This window comes from Ochlerotatus camptorhynchus, unplaced genomic scaffold (genome assembly GCF_037179485.1).
Source record: "Ochlerotatus camptorhynchus isolate MF236.1 unplaced genomic scaffold, CSIRO-AGI_Acam_v1.1 ptg000434l, whole genome shotgun sequence".
Classification (NCBI taxonomy): domain Eukaryota; kingdom Metazoa; phylum Arthropoda; class Insecta; order Diptera; family Culicidae; genus Ochlerotatus; species Ochlerotatus camptorhynchus.
In genome coordinates, this window is record NW_027040920.1 from 7,914,058 (window position 1) to 7,925,151 (window position 11,094).

Here is an 11,094-nt window from a genome sequence, read left to right on the forward strand (position 1 = left end):
TTCTTTAATTGAAAAATTGCCTCGATTAGCGGACAAGTTAAAAACGTGCCAGTTAAAAGTCGATCACATAGCGAACGTCTAGTGTGAAAAGTTTCATTTTTGTTCCAATGTGATTTTATTCTAGTCTGTTTCTGAGACATGGTGACATGGTGGTGGTGAACATATTTAGTAAAATTTCGTTTTGGTCAAAAGATTATAGTAACCCGTTGGCTGTTGAAAATAATGTAACAGTTTACATTGCCATGCTCTTGCGATCTGAGATTGAAGCTTGTATCAGTGAAAAAAAATGAGGACTTGCTTATCATCACACATATGAAGCTGGGGATGAAGGAGCAACTGAATCGAAAGTAACCGCGTAAATTCCGAAATCCGCAATCAACAATCTTAATTCATGACAATTACAGCATTTGCCAAAATAGAGTTTTGCAATAAACACTGGCTTACTGACGAGGAACGGATTTACATAAAGGTGAATAAGGAACTATTATCAACTATAGATACTATAGATTCCAAAGATAAGTGGAGGCACAAAAAGTTGTTTTGGCAACCATGAAAAATAAATGATCTTACTGGCATTCGTAAAAAAAAGTTCATGCCATCATAGAGCTCTTTGTTGTTCGTGCGCAAAAGTTCAAAATGAAGTGCAAAGCAAATCTTTGCAACAATGAACCGAGGAACGGTTTGCTTTATCTTTCATTCTTCCGCTGTCCGCGAAATAAATTGAATGTGGAGTGTGGAAAGCGTTTTGTGCTCATAATATAACAATACTTCTTCCTCAAACAACACCATGATGACGTCATTCTCGTTTGGCTACACTAACTGACAGTTCGTTTGGCTAAATTATACTTTGCCTCCGCTTATCTATGGAATCTATAGTATCTATATTATAAACAACACGCTGACTGTGTGACCGAATCATTAAATCCACTGTGGAAAAATGAAGCGTTTCACACAGCAATCGAATATTCTTTATTTATGCATGAAAACCAAAGACCCAACGACTGCGAATACGAAGAAGTCTTTGAATACAAATTAGCAGACTACGAAAAAATAAAATTTAAATTAAACAGTGTCAATTGGCAATTAATTTTAAGGAATGTAGGAAATGTCGAAATTGGTATAGACGTGTTCTACAAAATTTTAACAGAAATAATTTCGGAAGAAATACCTTTGAAGAAAAAAAGACGTAACAGAAACACACAAAATCCAGTCTGGTTTAACAGACAAATAAAAAACTTGAAAAATCGGAAGCAAAAAGCACATAAAATTTATAAAAAACACAATAGTAGTAATAATTTATTAATTTATTTGGATCTATGCGATCAACTGAATTTAGCTATCAGTACTGCATTTGAAGAATATAATGCAAAAACTGAACGTGAAATAAAGTCCTGTCCGAAGAACTTCTTTAATTACGTAAAAACGAAATTAAAATCTGACAATTTTCCTTCAATAATGCATCTAGACGAAAATGTCGGTGATAGTTCGGAAAAAAACTGTAATCTATTCGCAAAATTTTTTCAAGAAATTTATACGACATTTTCTGAAGAAGATCGTGACCGCGATTATTTTGCATTTTATCCAGAATTTTCAAGGGACATTGGCCTCAATCAACTTCAAGTGCAGGACATTTTGCAGGCTTTAAAAAATTTAGATGCCTCAAAAGGTCCTGGACCTGACGGAATTCCTCCAGTATTTATTAAATGTCTAGCAATGGAACTCACTGCTCCATTGTTTTGGCTTTTTAATATGTCCCTAGAATCCGGAACGTTCCCTAAAATTTGGAAAAGCTCATTTCTAGTACCTATCTTTAAATCTGGTCGAAAATCTGACGTACGTAATTATCGTGGTATAGCCATTATCTCTAGCATTCCTAAGCTTTTCGAGTCAATTATCAACGAAAAATTATTTCTCCAAATCAAAAATAGAATTACTGACATGCAACACGGCTTTTTCAAGGGTCGTTCGACCTCGACCAACTTACTTGAATTTATAGACTATTCATTAAATGCAATGGATAATGGAAATCACGTAGAAGCTCTTTATACAGACTTTAGCAAGGCATTTGACCGCATTGACATACCAATGTTACTCTTTAAACTGCAAAAAATTGGAATTAAGTCAGGGCTCCTGAAATGGCTTGAATCATATTTAACTAACCGCCAACAAATAATTAAATTCAACGGAAAGAAATCGAGCCCAATTCAAGTCACTTCAGGCGTCCCCCAAGGCTCTCATTTGGGACCTCTCCTTTTTATTCTATACGTAAACGACATATCTTACATTCTCAAAAAACTTAAATTACTTATTTATGCCGACGACATGAAGCTCTTTTTGGAAATAAGAAATGAAGAAGACATCAATATATTCCGGAATGAAATACACATATTCTACATATGGTGCAAAAAAAGTCTACTAGAATTGAATGTAAAAAAATGTAACTTAATATCATTTAGTAGAAAAAGAACAACTTCAAATATTTCAATTGCATTAGGAAATCAAACTGTAGACAAATGTGAAAGAGTTAGGGATTTAGGAATTATCTTAGACTCTAAGCTAACTTTCATAGACCATTACAATACAATTATTCACAGGGCAAATAACATGCTAGGCTTTATCAAGCGCTTTTGCTATAACTTTCAGGACCCTTACACAATTAAAACACTATATATTGCCTATGTGAGGTCAATACTGGAATATTGCAGTATTGTATGGTCTCCATTTTCAATCACGCACGAAGAAAGATTAGAATCAGTACAAAAACAATTTCTATTATACGCTCTTCGTAAATTAGGTTGGACTTCATTTCCTCTTCCATCATATGAAGCACGCTGCATGCTTATAAACATACAAACATTAAAAGAGCGTCGGGAATATGCAATGGTTTCATTTGTGAATGATATCGTTTCGCAGCGAATTGACTCAACAGAACTTTTATCAAAATTAAATTTCCATGCACCCACTCGGCAACTCCGAAATCGAAATTTATTTGCCATAAAACATCATCGCACAAATTATGCAAAATATGGGCCATTAAACCGCATGATGGCCTCTTACAATAAACACTGCGAAACCATTGACTTTACAATGTCTCGGCATAAACTAAAGCAATATTTTTATTCCATAAGAAATAACAACTCATAAAAGAAAAGACAAGAAAGCTGACACTACTTTTTTATATAAATATATATTTAAGAAAACAAAACTGTATTAATTGTACTAGTCTACGTTGGTTGACGAAATAAATAAATAAATAAATAAATAAAATTTTTAATGTCTTACAGGCCAAGTTGTGCGGAATTCTACGTATATCCGAAAGACATTATCTTCAAATACATAAACAAAAAGTTTTATGACAACAATGCGCGTACATTCAAATATGTATCAGAGTAATAAAAGCACATCATTTATCGCTATCAACATATTAAAAACGTATAATGCTCAATAAACGAAAAAAAAAATCCAAGGGTCCATTAAATTGTAACGTAATGCAACAGATTGCTTTTCAATACACTGAAGTCTTTTTTTGCACGGTCACAATTTTTGGTGTAAATACAGAAATTTTTAAAATATGTTTATATGGACCGTATCATGCTTTAATTACAAATGGCATCAAAATCCGATTTTTTTAAAACATTTAAGCATGTGAAAAATCAAAATCTTGTAGGTTTTTCTTTACACGGTTTTTTTACACGGTGCGTATCCCCCGTGTAAAAAAAGACCTGAGTGTACTATCCACCTCTACCTTTTCTTATACTTAATAAAAGGGTTGTAACACGTTGCCATACGACTCCACCCCCTGCAATTTTAATAAGCACTTGACATACGTTGAGAATGTCTCAAAATTGAGAACGACTCGAAATTAAGTAAGAGTTACTCATATTTGAGTACCGGTTACTCATATTTGCGAAAACGTAGGTCACTCATAGAATGAGTCAATTGTCTGACGCTTTTCAGAGGAAAACTTCTCGGATATGAGGAAAAGTGAATATGGTTTTAGTCTGTCCACTAGTAAACTTCTAATCTGTGTACAATTTTCTTAAATTTTCCCCATATTCAAGAAGTTTTCCGCGGGAAAGTGTCGCAAAATTTATTCACACTCTGAGTGACCTACGTTGTAACGATAGTGAGTGGCTTGAAAAGTTTTTTTTTTTACGTAGGACTACGTCTTTGAATTCTATGTTTCTACACTTTGTGAAAACCAAAAATGGAACATGTAACAAATTAAGAAAGATTTTGAACGTTAATAACTCAGCTGCCCCTGGTCCAATTTCAATAACTTTATCACCAATCGATCAGAAATATGGCTACGCATCGATAACAATTCTTTCGAATGTTGATTTTCAACAAGAAACTATTGAAAAACTGGTAAATGTCCAGCATTGTCCAAAAGCGTCGAATTAACTAACAAATCCACCAATTACCTACATGCATATACTGCTTCCCCAGCACAGTCGTCAGAGAGTAGTAAGTAGACGAAACAAGTCGAAGTGGCAATCGCCTCCGATCCTCGGGCGCGTGCGAATAGGGAGGACGGAATTGCGTAATATTTTGCACACTCATCGCCATATTCAGAACCACACGAACGCGCAGTTAGCTACCTGTTGCATAGACAACCAGCTCTGCCGGTACCATATTTTCTCACTTCTCATTGGTTACTGTGTATAGCCAATAGAAAGTGAGAAAATATGGTACCGGCAGAGCTGGTTGTCTATATAACAGGTAGCTAACTGCGCCTTCGCATTAGTTGCGATTCACCCGTTCAACGGTAAACATCGGTGTCGGTGTCATCGTGTGATAACATCCAGGGCCTGCCTTTCGTCGTCTGGCTCGACGTGGTGGTGTCAAGCTCATCTCCGGTCTGATGCCGAGGTGTGCTGAAGGTGTGCCGAGAAAATGTGATCCGTGATGCCATCACTGAATACGCAGCTGCCACCAACATTTTCCAAAAGAGTTAATTTTCTGAACATGTCCCAACTAAAATTCATATCGTCATACTAAAGAGTATAAACAGAGAGAACCCCGCTAAAATTCCTATTCCTACACAAAACACAAGCTCCTGCTGCACTTAACAAATAACCCCATTGGGCTGTCCCTTGTAGTTTTTTTTTTTTCTAAATCATTAAAAATAAACTTACGCCGACCCACGCCGCCACGCCACCGCCGCCGAAAGCAAACGGCGTGACGCCGCCACGCCGCCGCCGCCGGCAGAAAATAACATATCACGCCGCCGCCGAAATTTTTTTGATCGGCGCACAGGTCTAAATCAGTCTACGAGAATGAACAAAATGACTCGGTGGTAGGTGCTGGAAAAGGTTGCTTCTCAGTTCTCTCACACTGACACAGTTTCCGCTCTTGTTCGCAGGAGCGTAAGCAACCGGTTTACTGCATTGCAAACAGAAAATCAAAGCAAACCGTTAGTTAAAATACTGAATGAATTTTATTCATTACAATGCGTTTCCCGCCTCTCCGATTTTATTTCATATTCTCTTTGCTCTATCAAGAAGTGTTTAACGCTTATTTTCGCTCTATGGATTTTTTGTTGTTCTATGTCATGCCTTGTTAAGCAAGGCGTTAGTTTTTCATAATCATCTCCAATAGGAATAGCATTTCGCGCGCTAAGTTTGGGTCATACGCTGAAGGTAGGATTTGGTTAATCAGTCCTGTTGAATATATTATGTCGATATATAAAAAAAAAAACTCTATTTAAATGCAGATACGCTCCTAAGGCAAGATGATTTGAAAGGGATGTGGATTGAATTATCGATAGAGAGCATATAGCATATGTTTAATTAATGCATTGTTTTGAACATGGAAAGCCGATGTGTATATAAAAAAATAAACAAATACAACTACACTTTAAAGGGTCACTGTTTGTACATTTTAATTAGGATATGTAAATGTAAAAAATACAAAAACAACCTCAAAAAATTACTGAATAAATATATTTTTTGAAAGAGGTTTTTTCAGTGAAACACCTTATAAATCTTGGTTCTAATCAAAGATGCGAGGTCCGTTGTGATCATTTACGAATTAAAAAACAAGCAAAAGAAAATGCTTACCAACATCGTCGGATCCAGATGCCATATGCGAGCTTCCCACCAATCCTGGTACTATATCAAGCACCTTATCAGTGGACGATGTAGAAGATACTGCTGAATGGAACTCATTTCCTATTTCGGGAATGCTTTCGTTTTTTCGCTTCGAGCTAGCTGTAGCATAAAATTAAATTTTTTTTTTAATTTTTTATTACGCTGAAAATAACAGTCAGATACTGACAGCTGAAAAACTTCCGAATATCCATTTACGGTTTCTTTCACAACACTGCACAACTATTTTAATCCAGAAAAATCTGCTGATATTTGCGAGGCGTTCTTAACACCCGTTAATTAAACCAGTCAATTCGACCAAACAACAAGCACTTCTTTCACTACCAGCACTAACATGCTCGTCAATTAAATGGAACCGAACGATACCGACAATGTAGTGGTGCAAAGTTCATCGGTGAATTTTCTGTCAATGAACCGTCTTTTCATACAGCGAGTGATCCAAGGTGCTTTCTATCTGGTGACCCGGTTCGTATAAACGGTAATATAGGAAAATATGAATGAATGTATTTTCAGAAAATTAGATTAAATAAATGCACAGTTTTCTATGACGTAAATGGAAACGAAATGCACACGAAATTCCATTACCATGCCATATAGTTCAAAATACACTTATAAATAGTATGTTATTAGCGGTTTTATTGTTTCTCAGCATGAGTAACATCAAATACCCTTCAATTCAGGATCAATGCTATGAAACATAAAACAGTGCCCATATTCGTGAATGTGAAACTAACAGGAAAAAAGAATTGCTTCGAAGCTTTGTTTTTGAACGAAAATAGTTAATTACAGATCTAATTGAGTAAAACATTTACGTAAATCAGGGTTGATTTCAATCTTTAGAGAATAAGACTGTAAGAAAAGAGCAGTTGATACATGGTCTATTATTCCAATTCAGGCTGACCATTAAACTATTTAAAAAATAAACATAAACATAAACACATTTATGAGTGACCTTTAGATTTTTCATCGAAGCAGAGATCAAGGGTAACCTAAAAAATAAATAAAAGGGAAAAAATATATTCCAAAAAAATGCCACCGATTAGGGGGGGGGCAGTTGACCCCCCCCCTGCCTACGCCTATGATGGCGGGTTTGAGGCTTGGGTTTGCGCGTTGCGATGGCGGTTCGCAACCAGGGGATATAGCAATCCCTGTGCAGCTACTGAAGTAGCCTTTTCGATGTCAACGGCGTCTCCCTTCGTTGGCGAACATCAGCTGACCGTGACAAGGCCACCTTGGTCGAGCCGAGAAGGGTCTTCTTCCTTAACAATTAGGACTACCGAGTCCGAGGATGCTCTCCTTTGTGGCAATTATTAAGCCGGAGAGTTGAGGTCCTTGACATTTAGACCAAGACAGTCGAGACTGACTTGGTCGAAAAGTGCCGATCGTGAGGATCTCCGTGGAATACCAAACAAATGGTTGTTTTAAACCAAGCCAAAATCATTTTTGGTCAAATTCAGTTACCTGAATGAACACCAGGAACATAAAAAGGTCCTTCTCTGCACTTTGGTACACTTTTGCATTCCACTCACGTCTTCTAGGCACAAACGCCGGTTTACTTCTGGGCAATAGTTGACCATCCCAGCTATCAAAAGCCCTCCTTTTCCCATCCAGTTTTCAATTCGTTCCTTATTATTTCCTCCATTTTCCTTCCTTGTAGCTTATCACCACCCATCCATATCATCTCCTTCGCCTATTGAGTTTTTCTACCACAGTTGATTATAACACCCTTTCGATCCTGTCACATCCAATTAAGCTTATAAACAAATATCATTTCAAACTACCTACTAAGACAAATTTATACATTTTTCAATAACAGCAATTTTACCTACAATCCTACTAATCCTACTAACCCAACACTGACGCTAAACAAACACTACAGTTTCCTAAAACAACATGCACAAATTAAAACCTAGGACATTGTAACTAAACGGTTACAAGATCATGATGTTTGGAAAAAAATAGTACGAAAACTGTTTGCATAGCCGTGGTTATCAAACGAGAAAGTCGATGTTGAGAATCGATAAAAGCAGATAGGCCCTTTTTCCAGCTCTGTATAGAATTGTTCACAGTTCAATTTTGCCAAAATCGTCCCCTGCAAACCCATACGAAATTAATCCGTAGAAGTGCTACGTAGATGCAAATATCTGATCCAGTCTGACGGAACTGTCCACGTCGCCATCGAAAGATGGTGGATGATGTCGATGGTGAAGATAACGATGATTCGTTCATGGATCCCGACGAGATGCTGGACGATGAAATGTGTCCTCTCTCGCACCATTGGTCCAGATGACGATATCTTCGCAGAGAGATGAATATTCCTTCAACGGGCCTCACCAGTTTGTATCTAAGAAAACCGGACGGAACGTGCATCAGTTTGTCCGATGGTGATCGGATTGGCCAACAATCAACAACAGGAGCTTTATTACTACTAGAAGACATCTTCACCATCGACATCATCCACCATCTTTCGATGGCGACGTGGACAGTCCCGTCAGACTGGATCAAATATTCGCATCTACGTAGCACTTCTACGTATTAATTTCGTACGGGTTTGCAGGGGACGATTTTGGCAAAATTGAACTGTGAACAATTGATTTCCTGCGTCATCCATTCCATCTCCGGTAGCTCCTGGATGGTGATCTGCGTTTTGGGATTCTTGTCTAACAGCGAAGGCAAAAAGTACTCCAATTCTTCGAAAAAAATCTTAAGGATTGCAGGAAATCCCTCATCGTCCACGAATGGGGTCTCGAAGAACATCAGCACGTACAGTGTCACACCGAGAGCCCACATTTCCAGTTCTAGGTCGGAGTTGCGTGCCAACACAATCAACAACAGGAGCTTTATTACTACTAGAAGACAATTGTGATACAGAAGATAGAGCGATGCTGTTGGTGGTGTTGGATGATGATGGTGACGATAAGCATGAGGATGGTGGTGGTGACAGATAAAATCAAAACAAAACACTTCGCGAGAGTGCTTCCAGTTGTCATGTTTGTTTTATTGAAGACAAACCAAGATAATTGTTCCACAGTATTCTTCTTCTAAGAGTAGTTAAATTAATTAAATTTGAAATTTTTTTTCGCAAATTAATTGAAAAAAGCCTTCCCATGATAAATGTAGAGATGCGGAAGTCACAAGCAACGACGTCTGTCAAACTAAAAATACTTCTTTTACCCGAGGACCGGCCGAACAATGCACACTAAGACTGGATTGCTAATCCCAAGCCCCGTTCATTCGGTTCTCTGTGCAAATTTCGCTGGATTTGGTCGATCGCGGATGTCCATTCAATATCTGTAAATGAATCCGTTATTAAAAACAGCTATCAGCGTTTGTCAGCCAATCAATTTACACTGTTGATTGCTAGTAGAATCTCATGTTGGAACAAAATATGATATCTCGTGGTATCATCATATCTCCATCAACCGACTGCCTTCAAAGAATAAAACAGTAGTACTTTTGTTATGAAGTAACTTTTCATAAACAAATCACCAAACCCATATCTTTTGCAATTCAACGACCCAAAAGTGCACCACCTGACAGGGTCGTATTCAAATCTAAACCAACAAAATACTCAGTTTCTTGCAAGCTGTCTTAAATCGTAAAATTGTTCAATCGATAAACTCCTTCGGTATCACCACTCTCAGTCAATTGCGATACACCCCTGGTTCTTATCGAAATGACTCTGCACTGACCTCGAACCCTCAAAGTATAAATATTCGCTCCCAATCGTTTCCCATTCAATAGTCCTCTCAGCGGACAAGTTACCGGTAACGATGAAGGTCCCAGAAACATCGCTTGTTCTAGTCGTGCTGTTGGCGCTATCTGCAGGTGTATCCTGTCTTACGTCATCGTCGTCGTTTGCCAAACAGGTACTCGGTCAAGAAGAGTTGCCCATTGAGGACGATAATGGCGCGCAGGAATCTCTGCCAGAACCAGGAAATGAAGGCAATGCAGAATGGGATCCAATCTGTCCCCTGGAAGGAAGCGGGGCTGTTTGTTTGGATTGCAGCCAGATTTCGGTTTGCTTGAGAGGAAAAGTGCTTCCGGCACGGGATTGTCCGAAGGATGTTCCTTATTGTGTGAATTCAGCGTTGGGAGGTTATTGCTCGGCGAAGCCGGACGAAGAACGGGAAGGCTGCCGAACTAATTTCCAGTGTTCGTCGGAGGGATACTTCCCAGGTAAGTCAAAGCTCTAAGCTATGGCGATGATTTCGGTTGATTTAACTGATTTGTACGTGAACAGATCCACACAACTGCAACTTCTTCTACCTGTGCGATTCGGATTTCAAGGCCACCAAGTACGACTGCATGCCTGGCTACATGTACGATATGGTGCAGAGGAATTGCCGTAGACAGATCTATGCGCAGGAATGCAAGAAACTGGACTGCGGGAAGTCCAACGGAGTATGGGTATATTACGAAAGCAACAAGCAGTACTACGGCTACTGCTACCAGACGGAGACCGCATCGGAAGAAGTAGTACTGTTCAAGTGCAGTGACGGGGCCGAGTTTGACGGGCAGCAGTGCCAGTTCAAGTGCAGAGCGGAGGGGAAGTTTGCCGATACGCAGGATTACACGAGATACTTCGAGTGCTACTACGTTGGATTTACACTGCACTCGCGAGTCAAGACTTGTGCCAACGGAATGGTTTTCGATACCAGCGCCAAATTCTGTTTACCTTCTCGAGGAATGTTGCGTCATTAACCCTTGTTCTCTAATTTAAATTGCCACATCCTTTTTCTTTTCCGATTGCTAAAATTTCAAATACTATTTAAATAAATTGAGTGCACTTTCAGTTTACATTATCATACTTTTTTTTGGATGGGAGTATCTCTCGGAGGGAGTGGTTTATTGTAAAAATATACCCATGAAGTGACATATTTTGATGTTAGAAATCTTTATATCACGAGATCCCAACCATAAAGGGTTTTGCTTCCTTCTGCAAAGATATTGAAAAATGATCGAGTTCCACCATGTTAAATAC

At 38.4% G+C, this 11,094-nt stretch overlaps 1 protein-coding gene across 1 annotated transcript; it reads left to right on the forward strand.

Annotated features, from left to right (window-relative positions):
- The first annotated feature begins 9,870 nt into the window (after positions 1 to 9,870).
- Positions 9,871 to 10,814, forward strand: LOC135711642 (uncharacterized). The gene is made up of 2 exons (XM_065234513.1): positions 9,871 to 10,289; positions 10,354 to 10,814. Exons 1-2 carry the CDS (start codon positions 9,884 to 9,886, stop codon positions 10,812 to 10,814), a joined length of 867 nt encoding a protein of 288 aa, XP_065090585.1. The 5' UTR covers positions 9,871 to 9,883.
- Positions 10,815 to 11,094: the final 280 nt, after the last annotated feature.

Bases quoted from the DNA above. Each gene is read 5' to 3' on its own strand.
- LOC135711642 (XM_065234513.1), top strand. From the start codon at position 9,884: ATGAAGGTCCCAGAAACATCGCTTGTTCTAGTCGTGCTGTTGGCGCTA. The intron at 10,290-10,353 runs GTAAGTCAAAGC...GTACGTGAACAG, and splicing joins GTCGGAGGGATACTTCCCAG to ATCCACACAACTGCAACTTC.